The sequence below is a fragment of the Ovis canadensis genome, chromosome 15 (assembly GCF_042477335.2).
Source record: "Ovis canadensis isolate MfBH-ARS-UI-01 breed Bighorn chromosome 15, ARS-UI_OviCan_v2, whole genome shotgun sequence".
NCBI lineage: Eukaryota > Metazoa > Chordata > Mammalia > Artiodactyla > Bovidae > Ovis > Ovis canadensis.
This window is the reverse complement of record NC_091259.1, coordinates 56,596,143-56,615,455: the sequence shown is the minus strand read 5'-3', so window position 1 is coordinate 56,615,455 and position 19,313 is coordinate 56,596,143. Positions and strand designations below refer to the sequence as shown.

The following is a 19,313-nucleotide window of genomic DNA, read 5'->3' as shown; positions in this document are numbered from 1 at the left end:
TGAGGGACAGGGAGGCCTGGCATGCTTCAGTTCATGGGATCACAAAGTCGACATGACTGGGCAACTGAACAACAAGTGTGTGTATTTATATATTTGCTACTAGTTAACTTGTTTTGCATCTGTTGTGGCTTAATACATTTTACGTTTATATCAAAGATAGTATTGCCTGTTCAGAATGCATGCTGTAAATATTAAGTAATGAAATGACTAATTCAGAGTCTCTGGTACAGAACAGGGGATGTAGTTCTGAGTTGAAATATTTGGAGAAATTTTAAGGAGATGTAATGTTTACCAATTTTGATCTAACAGATTCCTTGACAGAGGTTTACAAAGTAATCAAGATTTGCTTTATCTAGTATCATGAATGTCAAAGTGTTAGTCGTTCAGTCATGTCCAGTTGTTTGTGACCCATGGACTGCAGCACGAGAGACTCCTCTGTCCATGAAATTCTCCAGCCAAGAATACTGTAGTGGGTGAAATGAAGTGAAGTGAAAGTCACTCAGTCGTGTCCGACTCTTTGTGACCTCATGAACTATACAATCCGTGGGATTCTCTAGTCCAGAACACTGGAGTGGGTAGCCTTTCCCTTCTCCAGGGGATCTTCCCAACCATTCCCTTTTCCGGGGGATCTTCCTGACCCAGGGATCAAACCTGCATCTCACACATTGAAGGCAGATTTTCATCATCTGAAACACCAGGGAAGCTCCATCTAGTAGCATATTTGTCAATATTTCCCCATAATTTGGTGATAAGGATGAGGATAATGAAGATGATTTGTTGCTAGCAATAAAAAAAGACAGCAATATCATCTCCCTTATGAGAATGGCCTCATGAATGACAATTCCACTAGGTCTGTAGTACAGAATAGGCTCCATTGCTTTCCCAAGTGGCTTGTCTTCTCACCTCATATTGATTATAGAGTAACATATTTCTCCAACAGGATGTAATGACTCTACCAAAGACTTTGTGCCTTGCTGGTAAACAAATATAGAAAAGAATCAATAAAGTAAGTAAGTTTAGTTCAGTCACTCAGTCATGTTCGACTGTTTGAGACCCCATGGACTGTAGCATGCCAGGCTCACTTGTCCATAATCAACTCCCAGAGCCTACTCAGACCCATGTCCATCACATCGGTGATGCCATCCAACCATCTCATCCTCTGTCATCCCCTTCTCCTCTCACCTTCAATCTTTACCAGAACCAGGGTCTTTTCAAATGAGTCAGTTCTTCCCATCAGGTGGCCAACTACTGGAGTTTCAGCTTCAGCATTAGTCTTTCAATGGATATTCAGGACTGATTTCCTTTAGGATGGACTGGTTGGATCTCCTTAAAGTCCAAGGGACTCTCAAGAGTCTTCTCCAACACCACAGTTCAAAAGCATCAATTCTTTGGCACTCAGCTTTCTTTATAGTTCAACTCTCACATCCATATATGACTACTGGAAAAACCATAGCCTTAACTAGATGGACCTTTGTTGACAAAGTAATGTCTCAGCTTTTTAATATGCAGTCTAGGTTGGTCATAGCTTTTCTTCCAAGGAGCAAGTGTCTTTTAATTTCATGGTTGCAGTCACCATCTGTAGTTATTTTGGAGCCCCCCAAAATAAAGTCTGTCACTGTTTCCATTGCTTCCCCATCTATTTGCCATGAAGTGATGGGACCAATGCCATGATCTTAGTTTTCTGAATGTTGAGTTTTAAGCCAATTTTTTCACCCTCCTCTTTCACTTTAAATGGAGCATTTATTCAGAACTGGAAAGGACAACAGTCAGAATTAAAGGACATCAAAGACTAGAATTAAGATTGTGAGATTGGTAGCCATTTATAGATGTAAAAATGATAATGATAAAAGTTCCTGTCAAAAAAAAATAAATAAATTCTTTTTAAAAAGTTCCTCTCAGAAGCTAGATACAAAGTTACTAATTGATGCATTAATAAGAGGAGAAGGCTGATGGTGCTTTTGAACAGCTCATGAGTGAACCAATCTGAAAACATCAGTTAAAGTTAGAAACCAGTTGTAACTTCTATGTTGCTCAAAGCAGTCATACCAAGTGGTGATAAAATTGTGCCTTCACTGACGCACATAGCATATGGCTTCGGAAAATTGTCTTGGAGAAATTTCCTGCAGGACAAGATTTTTTCTGGATAACTGTAAATATTACCTTTTCCTAGACAAAAACGATTGGGATCTCTGATGAATAAATCTATGACCAGAACGTTCAATATTATACTTAATGAGTAAATTGAGAAATAATTTTATCATTCTTGATATTTATAAATCTTTAAAACTTTCACATGATAATGACATGTCATGCTGCTGCTGCTAAGTCACTTCAGTCGTGTCTGACTCTGTGGGACCCCGTAGACGGCAGCCCACCAGGCTCCCCCGTCCCTGGGATTCTCCAGGCAAGAACACTGGAGTGGGTTGCCATTTCCTTCTCCAATGCATGAAAGTGGAAAGTGAAAGTGAAGCTGCTCAGTTGCGTCTGACTGTTCGCAACCCCATGAACTGCAGCTTACCAGGCTCCCTTGTCCATGGGATTTTCCAGGCAAGAGTACTGGAGTGGGGTGCCATTGCCTTCTCCAAATGACATGTCATATGAAGTCTTAATGTTCAATATACTTTCCTTCTTTACCAAAAGTTTTCTTAAACTAACCAGCTTTTGATATAAAATGTTTCACTCCCTTTTCATGGAGAACCACTTCTGCATCCTGGTACGGATCTGTTGGGTCTTCACTGTAGATGATGCAGTTCATCAGAGCTGGGAAGACAATGAAGATGTTGCCCATGAGGACATGGACCACAGAAGAGAGGTGTTTCCCAAACTGGTGCACCATAGTCAGACTGATGATTGGAATATAGAAAAACAGAACAGCACAGATGTGAGAGACACAGGTCTGCAAGGACTTGAACCACTCCTCCTGGGATGGAATAGCCAAGACAGTGCAGGATCAGAATGTAGGACTCAGTAGTTAATATGGAATAAAGCAAAAGAGTACAAATCACCAGAGCCAAGGCATAGAAACTGTTGAAATGGGTGTCAGAGCAGGATAATCTCAGCAGGTCTTGGTGAAGACAGAAAGAGTGAAAGAGTATGTAAGAATGGCAGGAGTGGAAAAACTTTAGATGGATAATGGGAGCAATGAAAATAAAACTCCTAATTATGAACATAAAACTCTTAATTAAAATGCCAAGCCTGATTTTGATGATCTTGGTGTTGGTTAATATGGATGCATATCCCAGGGGATTACAGATTGCTGTAAAATGGTCAAAAGCCATGTCAAGAAGGACTCCAGACTACGCATGGACTCCAGGAGAGGCCATACATAAAGGAAGTTTGTGCAATGCAGGCATCCAGGTTGACTTCCTGGCTGAGCCACCACAGGATCCCTAGGATTTAATATTTTGTAAAATATTCTGAAACCTTGGTGATAGCAAAATAGATTATATTTCATATTTTGAATAGCTGATGTTATTTGATATTTTCAAATGAGTGAGATATGAGAAAATAAAGTATGCAGTTGTATTCCAGATTTCAATATATGCTAGGTCTGTTTTTGCTGAACTAAATATTTTTAACTGCAGAATTATAATTAGAATGTTAATAATTTAATAAGTTATGCTGTACTCTGCTTAGTTACTCAGTCATGTCCAACTCTTTGCAACTCCATGTACTGTAGCTGGCCAGGGTCCTCTGTCCATGGGGATTCTCCAGGCAAGAATACTGGAGTGGGCTGTCATGCCCTCCTCCAGGGGATCTTCCCGATCTAGGAAGCAAACCCAGGACTTCTGCATTGCAGGTGAATTCTTTACCACCTGAGCTACCAGGGAAGCACATGAATACTGGAGTGGGTAGACTATCTAATCCAGGGCATGTTCCTGACCCAGGAATTGAATCTGGGTCTCCTGCATTGCAGGTGGATTCTTTACCAGCTGAGCTACCAGGGAAGCCCTCCTAGCACATAGTAAGTGTTTTAAAAAAAATGTTCCTTAATATGATCATTATGAAAACAGAGGCTCTGATTTTACCCGGCTTATAAGAATTATCAATCATATGCAAAATTATGTGACTCTAAGCAATGTTTTATATTTGCTAGCACATAAACTCTTTGAATACTTAAGCCATGCATTCAGAAATGAACAAGAGAGCATGTAGCTGAAGTTAAGGGAAACAAAATGAAATTTGACATTAATAGCAATAGCTTGTTTTATATAAAAGGTATCTGCTTCCCTTCAAATAAAATGCAAACATCAATCAGGGAGGAAGGAAACTACTAAAGCTTCCTGGATCTCTCTGTCCAAAGCTCATTTCCAAATTTCCCAGGGTGTTTTTTTTTTTTTTTTTAAATTTGATGACAATGGAAGAGGAGGGTGAAAAAGTTGGCTTAAAACTCAACATTCAGAAAACTGAGATCATGGCATCTGGTCCCATCACTTCAAGGCAGATAGATGGGGAAACATTGGAAACAGTGAGAGACTACATTTTGGGGCTCCAAAATCACTGCAGATGGTGACTGCAACTATGATGCTTGCACCTTGGAAGAAAAGCTATGACCAACCTAGACAACATATTAAAAAGCAGAAACATTACTTTGCCAACAAAGGTCTGTCTAGTCAAAGCTATGATTTTTCCAACTAGTCATGTATAGATGTGAGAGTTGGACTATAAAGAAAGCTGAGCACTGAAGAGTTGATGTTTTTGAACTGTGGTTTTGCAGAAGACTCTTAAGAGTCCCTTGGACTGCAAGGGCATCCAATCAGTCCATTCTAAAGGAAATCAATCCTGAATATTCATTGGAAGACTGATACTGAAGCTGAAACTCCAATACTTTGGCCACCATGAGTTTGAGCAAGCTCCAGGAGTTGGTGATGGACAGGGAACCCTGCCCTGCTGCAGTCCACAGGGTCACAAAGAGTTGGACACGACTGAGTAACTAAACTGAACTGACTAGCAATATTATTCAAAACTTGGTGAAGTGAAAGTCTGCTGTGAACACACTCCCAGTGGGTTTTCTCCCATTCTTCCCAAGGGACGTAGGCACTATATGTTGCATCACTCATCCTCAACATCTCCCAGGATCTGGGGTTTACTCCAGTGGCTCCTATACGGTTTGCACCTGCATAAATCTTGCTTCTCTTAGAATCTAGACACCACTGTGACCCAAGGAAAAAAAAAGGAGTATGATTGATTTTCAAGATTGGCAAGAACATCTCTACATCTGTGAGTGACAGTTGTCTTTTACTAAGTCTCTGAAACATGAGTGGAATGGACAACATCACTGGTAAATGACTGTTATAAATGATTTAGTGCCTTATGTAATAAGCAGAGTTTAATCCTCCACCCAATAGCTGTGCTTTGCAATTTATGTCACCAGGATTTACTTGTAAACAATCCAGATGTGTTTTCTTTTTCTACTTTGCATGCTTAAATATTATTATTCTTTGCCAAGTAAAAGATCATTCATATTTGAGACCTGTAATGTGAAACATTCAGCTAAAAATTGGTGGTGACCTCTGATGGGGCCAAAAATCTAATAACAGGGAAGTTTCATGTGTAGGCCTAAATTTGTCTCTGTTTCAGAGAATACTTAGCTTCTGAAAAACTACAAGCCTTGGTTGTATATTTGATGAGCTACTGTACTAATCCAATTCTTATCACAGCTGTTACTTCAGAGTTTTTATGAAGGCAGTCATTTTCCCTTGAGAGGTTACTGTCTCTGGAAATCAATGTCTGTTCGACCTGATTCCAAAATCAGTAACTCTACCTTTCTCCTTACGGGTTTCCCTGGTCTGGAACGGGACTATTCCTGGCTCTCCATCCCCTTCTCCTGTATCTATGTTATGGTACTGTCAGGAAACTGCCTGGTGCTGCATGTGATCCGTACTGATACGAGCCTGCATGAGCCCATGTTCTACTTCCTGGCCATGCTGGCCCTCACTGACCTGTGCATGGGGCTGTCCACAGTGCACACGGTGCTGGGGATCCTGTGGGGGCTCAGCCGGGAGATTGGTCTGGATGCCTGCATTGCCCAAACCTTCTTTGTTCATGGTCTGTCTTGCGTGGAGTCTGGAGTCCTTCTCGCCATGGCCTTTGATCGCTTTACTGCAATCTGCAGTCCTCTAAGATACACGTCTATCCTCACCAATACCAGAATCAGCAACATCGGCGTGGTCATTTTAGGGAGGAGTTTCCTGTTTATTACTGCTCCCATTGTCCGCCTCAAGTTTTTCCATTACTGCCGACCCCGCATCCTTTCCCACTCCTTCTGCTTGCACCAGGACCTACTCCGGCTGGCCTGCTCTGACATCCGCTTCAATAGCTTCTATGCCTTAGCCCTGGTGATCTGCACACTGCTTTTGGATTCAGTGCTCATTTTCATCTCCTACATATTGATCCTACGCTCTGTCTTGACTATTGCATCTCAAGAGGAGCGGCTCAAGTCCTTGAAGACCTGTGTCTCCCACATCTGTGCTGTCTTGGTTTTCTATATTCCAATCATTGGTCTGACTATGGTACACCGCTTTGGGAAGCACCTCTCGCCTGTGGTCCATGCCCTCATGGGCAACATCTACATCCTTTTCCCACCCTTGATGAACCCCATCATCTACAGCATCAAGACCCAACAAATCCGTAACAGGATTCAGAGATGGTTCATTAAACAAACTTGAATTCTAGTAGTTAATGCGTTTCAGGGGAGGGAAGGTAGTATTTGCAAGAGAGGTGAATAATAATGACTTTTAACAACAATAACTGTATATGAAATACTTAACAGGTTAAAGGCATATTTATAGTAATTTTCTTTATTTTGCCACTGTTTTATACTGCCACTGTTTTAAATTTAACATGATTAACCTGCAAATAATATAAAAAGTAATTTTTATATTAGTTTTTGAAAATCAGAGAAATAGGTAGAGAAAAAGTTACTAGTCTTATAGTCAGCGAGAGAAAGGGTTATTTGTCTTATTTCTTAATTGTAAAATTAAGTAGAATGTTAACTGAAGTGAACCAATGAGCATTTTCAAATTTCTAAGGCTATGATTTTTCCTGTGGTCATGTATGGATGTGAGAGTTGGACTGTGAAGAAGGCTGAGCACCGAAGAATTGATGCTTTTGAACTGTGGTGTTGGAGAAGACTCTTGAGAGTCCCTTGGACTGCAAGGAAATCCAACCAGTCCATTCTGAAGGAGATCAACCCTGGGATTTCTTTGGAAGGAATGATGCTAAAGCTGAAACTCCAGTACTTTGGCCACCTCATGCAGAGTTGACTCATTGGAAAAGACTCTGATGCTGGGAGGGATTGGGGGCAGGAGGAGAAGGGGATGACAGAGGATGAGATGGCTGGATGGTATCACTGACTCGATGGACGTGAATCTGAGTGAACTCCGGGAGTTGGTGATGGACAAGGAGGCCTGGTGTGCTGCGATTCATGGGATCACAAAGAGTCAGACACGACTGAGTGGCTGAACTGAACTGATAGTACATCTATGGTTTTTTGAATTTTAGTTTAGAATATTTTATTTTTTCGTGTAACTATTATATGTGTTTAATATACATGGAAGAAGCAGATTTTATATATTATTTTTATGTGTCACAAATCATCTCTATAGAGATCATTCATACGTCTACTTATTATTGAACAAAAGTGTCTGGAGAGCCCATTCCATTCCATCTAGTAAAATGTATAATATTCATAGACTACATTACATAGCTAATGCAAAAGTCTGATAAATAAGGACATTGAATCAGCTACCACATTTCTATATTTCCTAGTCAGTACACCCAAATACATACATTTGCAATTTGTAGTAAATTGAGAGTAGTGTGGGATGCTCATTGATTTTTAAATGATATGTTAATTGACTTTTAGAGGAGGTCATGGCAACCCACTCTGTTATTCTTGCGTCAAGAATCCCATGGAGTTAGGAGCCTGGCAGGCTACAGTTCATAGGGTCTCAAAGAGTCAGACACTACTGAGCAACTAACACTTAACTGACTTTAATATAAATTGACTTTAACCTTGGGATCTGCAGACAAAATGACACTTTACAGACAGTTTGATCACCCTCTTCATTTTTAGGAGAGGAGAATGAGGTACAGAGGTATTAATGTTTTACTGATACATTAGTGGTTAATCCAGGGATAGAAATGTGTTTTTGAGACTCTTTTGAGTGTATGTCCCATTTCTAATTCTCATCCTCTTCATATGTAAAATTAGATAATTTAATTCAATCATCAAAAGCAGGTGTATATTTTGGGGGAGGTTTTTGCTTAAAAAAATGCCCCCCCCCAAAAAAAAAGTTAAAGAAAAATCTGGTGTGTCTCAAGATTTGTTTTTCTTTTTTTTTTCTTTCTTACTTTGAATATTGCAACTTAATCATGACTATGTACTGGTCATGACTGGGGCAGCAGGGTTACTAGCAGAGGCTAACTGCAGTTAAACTACACAAATTGGAAGTAAATTGCCGCACATTTACTTTGAAATGTACAAAACTCCCTGTATAGCACAGGGAGGTCTGCTCCATGTTGTATCATGTAACAACCTCAATGGGAAAAGAATTTCAAAAACAGTAGATACATGTATATGTATAACTGAATCACTTTGTTGCACACCTGAAACTATCACAACTTTGTTAATCAGATATACTCCAATATAAAATAAAAAGTTAAAGAAAAATATGAACATAATGTTCCATCCATAATATTTTAGAGAATATGGAAATATTCAATTTTGAAAATTATTATTTGCTTTGTTAGTTTTCAGTTTGTCTTTTAGTGTGCCCTGTTATGAGAAAAATAATGGTTGTTTTTTCTTTTTACGTAAAAGACTCTGAGTTTATGTTTTTGACTCTTGCCTTTCAGAATGGTCACCATTCATGCCCACACACATCCCTATAGCTCAGTCTGCCTAAACAGCTCTGCCCTTGTCAGATGAGTTCCTTTATGCTGCCTTTCTTCTGAGTTCCCTGTGATGGTAATTTTTAAATTGCAGAATCCCTGCCTTGCACATCAGTCTTATTTGCAAACTATTGTTAATTAACTTGTTCTAGTTACAGTGGAGAATGTATATTATTTCAGAAATAAGGATGGGAAGAAATGTCATATTCAATAATCATATTGATCAATGATAATACGTAAATGATCCCTATCATATATACATTAAGGTTGACATTAAACAAAATACATTTATGTATATCATAAGTCAAATTTTGAAGTAAGAATAACTATCAGAGTCAGCCATGAGCAGTGGTATGCCCCATTTTATACAACAGTGAAGTAGGTTTGGGGAATTTTTAATTTTATGTAAGTTGAGTTTTTTTTTTTTTCTCCCTACATATTTCTAAGAAAAGTTTCCCAGTATTCAGGTCTCTTTAAAATCTCATATTGTAAGTTATCTTCTCAGTTTCTTTATTCTAAAAACTGACTGGAAGACACAAACTGAAAGGAACCCATGTAAATAACAGTGAAAAAAGAAAACTTGATAAAAGTGATTCATGAAATGTCGAAGTCAAATGCTATTTTTACACATTCAGTCTTTATTTAAATTAAGATATATAGATGACTTATAATTAGAAATGTGTTATTAATCCTTGGTGGCTCAGATTGTTAAGCATCTGCCTGCAATGTGGGAGACCCGGCTTTGATCCCTGGGTTGGAAGATCCCCTGGAGAAGGAAATGGCAACCCACTCCAGTACTCTTGCCTGGAAAATCCCATAGATGGAGGAGACCAGTAGGCTACAGTTTATGGGGTCGTAAAGAGTCGGACACGGCTGAGCGATTTCACTTTCACTTTAGTATTAATGCATTATGTGCATATGTGTGAATATATATCTATACACATGGTATATGTTTATGCATATATATGGGGCTTCCCTGGTGGCTCAGATGGTAAAGAATCTGCTTGCAGTGCAGGAAACACGGGTTTGATCCCTGAGTCAAGAAGATCCCCTGGAAGAGAGAATGGCTACCCACTCCAGTATTCTTGCATGGAGAATTCCTGAGACAGAAGAGCCTGGTGGGCTGTAGTCCATTGAGTTTCAGAGTTGGACTTGACTGAGCGACTAACACCTTCCCGTTTTTTCATACATGTATATGCACTTCCATGGTGGCTCAGTGGAAAAGAACCCATCTGCCAATGCAGAAGATGTGGGTTCAATCCTTGGATTGGGAAGATCCCCTGGAGAAGATAATAGCAACCTACTCCAGTATTCTTGCCTGGGAAATCCCATGGACAGAGGAGTTTGGTGGGCTACAGACTATAAGGTAGCAAAAAGTTGGATATAAGTTAGTAAATCAACAACAACTAAATATATATATATATATATATATATATATGCACTTGTGGTAAGTTGCTTCAGTTGTGTCTCAAAGAGTTGGATACAACTTGACAACTGAACAGCAAATATATACATATAAAATCCTTATAATTTGCAGATTCAGTATTTGTAAACTCACCTACTTGTTAAAATTTATTTGAAATATCAAAATCAATACTCAGAGTGTTTTCATTGTCATTGGTAATTGTGCAAAAGCTAGCAAAATATTTGAATTGTCCAATACACATGTTCCCATCTCCACAGGGTGATGTTCTGCCTTCTTGTTTCAGATCTTATACTATAAATGAGTACCCTTTCTTGCAGTCTTTTTATAATGTGTTTTGTTTCTCATTTTTGTGCATCCGGTGGTGATTTTTGTGTACAAAATGGCCCCCAAGCAAAGGGCTGAAGTGCTGCCCCTGTTCCTAAACACAAAGCTGTGATTTACTCTATGAAAGAAATAATATGCTGGATAAGCTTCTTTAAGGCATGAGTTATAGCACCGTTGTCCATGAGGTCAATGTTAGTGAATCAAAAATATTATGCATCCAGTAAAGAAAGAGGAAATTTACAATCTGCATATGAGGCTGCTCAGACAAGTGCTTAAGTAACATTTACAGTGTGTGATGATGCTATGGAAAAATGGGAAAATGGCTAAATTTGTAGATCATGAGATAGTAGTCAATTAAATAACATGTAGTGGGCAACCTGGTTGTGAGGGCAGAATCCAAATAAATTTACAGACACAACACCCAGGTTGAGGAAAATGTGTAACCCTTTTTGACTAGTTTTATTATAATGAAATACTGCATGTGATTCCTTATTTGTAAGAAATGCATATTAATTGTGTTTAACATATATTAAAATGAATCTTTAAACAGAAACACACACACAAAAGATTACATGCTAATTGGTTGATGAAAATGTGTCCAGAAGCCCAAAAGAACTTCATGCTGTATTTATCCAAAGGAAAGATGGTTCAGAATTTACTAGAGTGTTTGCAATGACTTCACAGAACATAACTGCAGCAAATAATGAGAACGGATTATGTCTGTAGGTATATGTATATATGTGTATATTATGTATATCCATATATATTCTGAAATTCTAGTCTATTGAGATATACAGGAAAATATATGCATGTTTACATATATATACATACACATATGTTTATGGCATCATTAATATGTTTGAAAAAATGTTTACTTAAAGAAAAAGTTAACTAAATTATGAAACTTCTACAGTATTCCATGTTATAGGAATTTTAAAAATGAAGGAAGCCCAAAAGTTTTAATTACAGAGATGTCTGTTTTGTGACAGTAGATGAAAAATTCCTGAGGAGCAATATTTATTATATGAAACTCATTTTTATTTTAAATAATTCCACATATATTCTGGTATTAAAAAGCCTGCATATCACACTCTTTAATCAACTCTGATAAGAAAGTAAGGAGAGCAAACAGAAGAAGCAATTTACATTGTTTGAGTTTTATATAAGAAAATGCATTGTTTCAGTTTAAATAAGAATATCCTGTGTGTTTTTCATGAGATGTGGTGTAATTTTGACCTAATTGATTTTTCATATATGTAGAAGTCACAAAAGTTTTCATATATATTAAAGATTATATAATTTGTGTTTGCAAAGTTATCTAAGCATAAATTTTAAATGCATTGAAAGGTAAAAACAAGCTAAATAAAATACTATATATATCAAATCTAAATTATAACTCAGTCAAGATAAGCAGAATATGGAAGCTAGAGGCAACACTTTACCAGTGAACTTAAAAGAAAAAAAACAACTTAAAATGCATTACAGACAATCTGAAGCAATGAAATGACAGAGGAATATTTCAGAGAACAGAGAAAGTGGACTGTCTAAAGCTACATTTGCAGAGTCACCTGCTGTTCCTAAGGATAAAGCAGGAGGAGAAGAACAATTTTTTTTGCTAGCAGAAAACCAATTTTAAAAGTCAGGAAAAAACAGCAACAAAAAAAAAAAAAAAGAGAGAGAGAGAGAGAGAGAGCAGGCAATATAAGTATCTAACTGCAGGTGAGAAAGAATAACCCAGAACTAAGACTGATAATGAAGTAGTTTTCACATAACATATTGGCTGAATGGAGCTTTCCCAGTGACTCAGACAGTAAAGAGTCTGCTCACAATGCAGGAGACAATCTCTCCCGCAATCTCTGGGTTGGGAAGCTCCTCTGGAACAGGGAATGGCAAGCCACTCCAGTCTTCTCAGCTGGAGAAGAATTCCATGGACAGAGGAGTCTGATGAGGCACAGTTCATGGGGTCTCAAAGAGTCAGACACAACTGAGCAACTAACACACACATGCATACACACACACACACACACACACACACACACACACACATTGGCTGAATGGGAGACCGAAAATAAAGAGAACTTTAGGGGAGGGGGGAAAGAGTTTTTGGCAGTCTTGCCGTGCTTGACTCACAGGATTATTAAGCTGGGTTATGGATTGTATACTTAGCTCACAGTTGAAAGCTCTAGCAAGCAAAATCTTACATGCAGAAATGTAGACAATAAAGTGGGAGAGGAATCTCAGTTGAGTCAGAATCTTGACTAGATAAATGTAATAAATCCTGGCTGGTAAAGAACCTTCCTGCCAATGCTGGAGATGCAAGAGATGCAGGTTTGATCCTTGGGTGGGACAGATCCCCTGGAGAAGGAAACGGCAAACCACTCCAGTGTTCTTGCCTGGAAAGCTCCATGGATAGATGAGCCTGCTGGGCTACAGTCCATGGGGTCAGAAAATTTTACATGTCAAATCTGACACCCTAGAAAAATTACTAGATTTGGCAAGAGACAGGAACATGAGTTCAGAAACATGGAGAAAAAGAAATAATTGAAACAAATGCGCAGTTGTTTTTTATTGTAATTATTAGTCAAGAATTTTCAAGTAATGGTGTTTAATATGCTCAAGGAAACAGCGAAACAAATAGTAAATAAATGAGAAAATTGAGAATTTCACCAAAATATACCAAAATTAAAATTAAATAGAGAGACAAAGAGATAGGAAGAATGAATTAGATGGATATTATAAAAACTATAAGCCACAAAAACTAAACCTAATAAATCCGGAAGGCAGAGTTACAGAAGCAGAAGGTAGGATTAGTGAATTAGAAAAAAAGTTAGTTGAAAATAACAAAGCAAAGTCTATAGGTCAAGATATATTACTAGAGAAAAAGAAATACTTTACCATGATTAAAAGGTCAATCAACCAATAAATTATATTTGCTTTAATATTTACTTAATAAATGGAAGTGTCTAACTACTCATAGCTTAAAAATAAAAATTCAGTAGTTCTAACAGGAGAAATAAACTACACAGTAATCCATATTCATGGTGGGAAATTTTAATTCTATTAAATGCTAAAAACACAACCAAGGAACTGTAAAATTATAAATAATGAATTCATATAACATTAAAAAATTTGATTATAGACATATAAATATATAGATATGGAAATAGTTACAGATATAAATAATACTGCACTCAACATGTATATCAACAAAAAGTGACAACAGAACGGGTCATGAAAAAAGTTTAAATTTTTATTTTTAAAATACACTTTAGTGGAATATTATTAATGATAACTATCTGAAAAGTTAATAATAAGACAGGCATGATGAAGATTTGCATGATTAAAAAGAAAGAACTATGATAACAAAGATGAAAGCCATAACTGAGTCCTTAATAGTTGCTAAGTCCCATGTAAAGACCATTATATAAAGATATCCGTCATATTACACTATGACAACCCCATCCTTCGTTCCCAAAGAGACTTATTTTTATTCATAATTAAAAGTTAGACAGCTTAATTTGTGACTATAAACGTTTTTCCAATGCATAAATTTAGGAAGTGACTAAATAAAGTTTTGAACCAAGTTCATTTGACTCCAGAACTCTTACATGTAACCAATTTTGACCATTTTTTTTATACCAAATTGAAATCTGCTTTTTCTATTAAATATACTTGGCAAACATTTGATTGCTTGCACTCAATGGTGATGAGCTTGAATAACGAAACCTATCTATGAAATATTATCATTAGGATATGAAAATCTTAATAAAAAACAAGATGAGCTTTGCTTAACACTAAAAAAAAAAAAAAGAAGGCAAAAAAAAAAGACATTTAGAAATCAATATAGTAAGAATTCCAGGGCTTCCTTGTGGCTCAGTGGTAAAGAATCTGCCTGCCAATGCAGGGGACACAAACTGGATCCCTGATCCATGAAAATCCTACATACCATGAGGCAACTAAGTCCATGCACGACAACTACAGAGACTGCACTCTAGATCCTAGGAGCCACAGCTACTAAAGCCCTGGCACCTTGGGGTGTGTTCTCTGCAACAAGAGAAGTCACTATAATAAGAAGCCTGTGCACCACAACTAGAGAGTAAGCCCTGCTTCTTTAACTAGAGGAAAGTCCTCACAGCAATGAAGACCAAGCATAGACAAAAATAAATAAATTTAAAAATTAATAATAATTTAAAAATTCATAATTTCTGTCCAGGTTTCTTAGACCTCCATCCTTACTAGGTCAAAATTGTTTGTTGAATCAAATAATTGAATGAACTTTAGAACAATGTGGTCTACAGTAAGTTTAAAAGTTGCCTTTATGTTCAGAACATTCATAGAAATCCAAAATACCAAAAATTCTGTTTTCAAATTGCTCTTTTTATAAAGAAATTAAGTAGACACTTAAGAACAATAAAAAATATAAGGATAGCATTGTATGCTACAGTCCTAAATTTGTCAGAAAAAAACATTTCATGGCATGAGACTCACCAGTTTGGTAGCATAAAATACTTAGTGAATATAACTTCATGAAGAAGGATATATTTATAGACATTTATGTCTATAGTAGGAGAAGGCAATGACACCCCACTCCAGTACTCTTGCCTGGAAATCCCATGGACAGAGGAGCCTGGTGGGCTGCAGTCCATGGGGTTGCTGGGAGTCGGACACGACTGAACAACTTCATTTTCACTTTTCACTTTCATGCATTGGAGAAGGAAATGGCAACCCACTCCAGTGTTCTTGCCTGGAGAATCCCAGGGACAAGGGAGCCTGTTGGGCTGCTGTCTATGGGGTTGCACAGAGTTGGACACCAGTGAAGCAACTTAGCAGCAGCAGCAGCAGCAGCAGCAGCAGCAGCAGCAGCATGTTTATAGTAGACCAGAAGGAGACATTCAAGGGGTGGATTTTGATGAGACAAAGTAATCATTAAAGATTTTTTAATAGCTGGAGAATTAGGACTTATATACCAAACATAGGAGGTGGGTCCTGTGATTCTAAGTATAAGAGAAAATTCAGTTATGTTCCACTATGATCTGTAGAGGGTCTCTGCATTTTGTTATTTCACTCAAACATGGCCTTGGTGATAAGGAGAGTCATGAGTTCTGATTCTTCCTTCAGACTATTATTTAGTCTGTGAACACCATATCATCCGTTGTATTTCACATTTTATTAATGTATTCATCAAGTAAGATGATACTCCAAACCACTAACTGGATTTGCAGATCACATATGCTCAAGAGATGACACATTAAATCCATAGGATCAACTAGTTCTATCAAATGTCAAGCCTGACCTTTGAAACAGAACATTTTTTATTACCTTATTTTGAATGTTCTTGGTCTTCACCCCATAGACAAAAGTGTTGAGGAAATGTGGAACCAGCAGCTAAAGAATGGACAAAGTGATACATATGTAAGATGAGATATATGTGGTAAACCTATGAATACAAAAAGAGAGAAAAGCAGTACTTCCAGTTTTGGAACTGGAGCTGGAAGATATGTATGTGGGGAATACATGTATTAAATGCCTTAAGGCATGCTTCTTTCTGGGGAAGGTGTAAGACAGTGATAAATATTTGTGTATAGGACAGGGTGATCAAAATAAGGTCAGAGTCACCAACAACAATAGCTTCAAGGAGACCATAGAACTTATCAACATCTGCAGTGGTAATCCCTACAAGGGCCATATATTCACAGTAAGCATAGAATATTAACTGAGTTCTGTAAAAGGTAAGATGGCACTTTAGGAGCAATATGCATGGGATGAAGAGAAAGGTTGCCCGCAATGTCACTCCAACTCCAATGTCAGTGACTAGCTGTTGGCTGAATATGGTGGCATGCCTCAGAGAATAACAGATTGCTACATAGAGGCCCACAGCCATGGCCAGCAGGACTCCCAGTTCAATACCCTGACATGCGTGGATGAGCCACATCTGAAAGAGGCAAGCCTCAAATTAGATCACCAACAAGTGAGACCAAAAAATTCCAAGCATCTTGGGGACAATGCTGGTGCTAAGTGCAATGTCTGTGTCTCCCAGCATGGCCAGGAAAATATACAGAGGCTCATGGAGACTGGGTTCAGATTTGATGATGATCAAAAGTAGAGAATTTGCCATCAAAGTAATGATGTACATTGCACAGAATGGACTCCCAACCCAACACTGTACAGGTCAGCACAGAGGGCATAAACACAGTGTCATTCATAATAGACATGGCAGTTTAGGGGTCATCTTAGCAAGGGGGCAACACTGGACAAACTCTGAATCTCTCTACTCTCATATACCAATGCTATTTTCAGCCAGCCACTCAACTACTGAATGACAGAAATAAGAGAACAGTTTCATTAGCTTATAGGTTTTTTTTCCAATAATGAGAAAATGACAATATTGAGACCTATGGAAAGTTTCACCAGTACTCACTTTAGCACAATTATACCATTATCAGTGACTCAGTTCAGTTCAGTACAGTCACTCAGTCGTGTCCGACTCTTTGAGACCCCATGAATCGCAGCACGCCAGGCCTCCCTGTTCATCACCATCTCCCGGAGTTCACTCAGACTCATGTCTATCGAGTCCGTGATGCCATCCAGCCATCTCATCCTCGGTCGTCCCCTTCTCCTCCTGCCCCCAATCCCTCCCAGCATCAGAGTCTTTTCCAATGAGTCAACTCTTCGCGTGAGGTGGCCAAAGTACTGGAGTTTCAGCTTTAGCATCATTCCTTCCACAGAAATCCCAGGGTTGATCTCCTTCAGAATGGACTGGTTGGATTTCCTTGCAGTCCAAGGGACTCTCAAGAGTCTTCTCCAACACCACAGTTCAAAAGCATCAATTCTTCGGCGCTCAGCCTTCTTCACAGTCCAACTCTCACATCCATACATGACCAATGGAAAAACCATAGCCTTGACTAGATGGACCTTAGTCGGCAAAGTAATGTCTCTGCTTTTGAAGATGTTATCTAGGCTGGTCCTAACTTTTCTTCCAAGGAGTAAGCGTCTTTTAATTTCATGGCTGCAGTCACCATCTGCAGTGATTTTGGAGCCCAAAAATATAAAGTCAGCCACCGTTTGCACTGTTTCCCCATCTATTTCCCATGAAGTGATGGGACCGGATGCCATGATCTTTGTTTTCTGAATGTTGAGCTTTAAGTCAACTTTTTCGCTCTCCTCTTTCACTTTCCTCAAGAGCATTTTTAGTTCCTCTTCACTTTCTGCCATAAGGGTGGTGTCATCTGCATATCTGAGGTTATTGATATTTCTCCTGGCAATCTTGATTCCAGCTTATGTTTCTTCCAGTCCAGCGTTTCTCATGATGTACTCTGCATAGAAGTTAAATAAGCAGGGTGACAATATACAGCCTTGACATACTCTTTTTCCTATTTGGAACCAGTCTGTTGTTCCGTGTCCAGTTCTAACTGTTGCTTCCTGACCTGAATACAGATTTCTCAAGAGGCAGGTCAGGTGGTCTGGTATTCCCATCTCTTTCAGAATTTTCCACAGTTTTTTGGGATCCACACAGTCAAAGGCTTTGGCATAGTCAATAAAGCAGAAATAGATGTTTTTCTGGAACTCTCTGGCTTTTTCCATGATCCAGAGGGTGTTGGCAATTTTATCTCTGGTTCCTCTGCCTTTTCTAAAACCAGTGACTACCACAGCATAAAAACTGAATATTTGGACTCTATGCCTATGATGAGGCCCATGTGATCAGGCTTTTTTGTCATGCTCCTCTTCCTATCGCGCTCCATCTTCTCTTTTGTTTTTTAATGTTTCATTAAAATCAGAAGGAAAATGAAAAAGAAAAAAGAAAAAAATGGAATAATACATTATACAGAAAGACATCAAAGTCCTTGGGCCCCACTTTTCTTTCCTCTCAGCTTTCTCCCAACTCTTTGCTGCCCTTTCACTGTAGCAGGTCTTATTTCTACAGAACAATCCAGTACTGCAAATAACAAGATGTCTCCTTACCATGAAATTCCTTCTCAGCAAAGAATTTTCAAATATGAACTTGCTTCAGTGCCCCAACATCAGATAGACAATGACAACTGCATATTTTTTTATGACCTTGGAAATTCTGACATAGGACACAAGTCTTATGAATCCACTTCTCCGGCTTTTTCGTGCCTATAGTCCTCAATCTGTCTCTCTACCACATATTCTGCAATTTGAAAATATTAGTTAATAAAATTAATAGGGCTAGAAAGTTTGTAATGGAGGAGAAGAAAGTCCTTGGATGTTTCACCAGGAGAGCAATGAGAAGATGCTGATGAGGTTTGGGATAAGCTTGAGTGAATAATGTTTATTCTATGAAGGCTGAAACACAAAAAATATAGAGTGGTCCTCTTGGAGAATTGTTCAAGATGTTCTCTGGAGAATAACTAAAAAACACACAGGCACATTCAGGTGTCTTGGGAGTCAGCAGGAACAGAAAAAGAAATTCCCACTGCTGGGCATATACACCAAGGAAACCAGAATTGAAAGGGACACGTGTACTCCAATGTTCATTGCAGCACTGTTGATAATAGCCAGGACATGGAAGCAACCTAGATGTCCATCAGCAGATGAATGGATAAGAAAGCTGTGGTACATATACACAATGGAGTATTACTCAGCTGTTAAAAAGAATGCATTTGAATCAGTTCTAATGAGGTGGATGAAACTGGAGCCGATTATACAG

General features: G+C 38.3%; 1 protein-coding gene and 2 pseudogenes across 1 annotated transcript; 1 reads left to right on the top strand and 2 right to left on the bottom strand.

Moving 5' to 3' along the window:
- Window positions 1–2,676: 2,676 nt before the first annotated feature.
- Window positions 2,677–3,390, bottom strand: LOC138420155 (olfactory receptor 51V1-like; annotated as a pseudogene).
- Window positions 3,391–5,726: 2,336 nt separating this feature from the next.
- LOC138420601 (olfactory receptor 51V1-like) lies at window positions 5,727–6,668 on the top strand. Its single transcript, XM_069553910.1, has one exon. The coding sequence runs from the start codon at window positions 5,727–5,729 to the stop codon at window positions 6,666–6,668; it is 942 nt and encodes a 313-aa protein (XP_069410011.1).
- Window positions 6,669–15,907: 9,239 nt separating this feature from the next.
- LOC138420154 (olfactory receptor 52A5-like) lies at window positions 15,908–16,857 on the bottom strand (annotated as a pseudogene).
- Window positions 16,858–19,313: the final 2,456 nt, after the last annotated feature.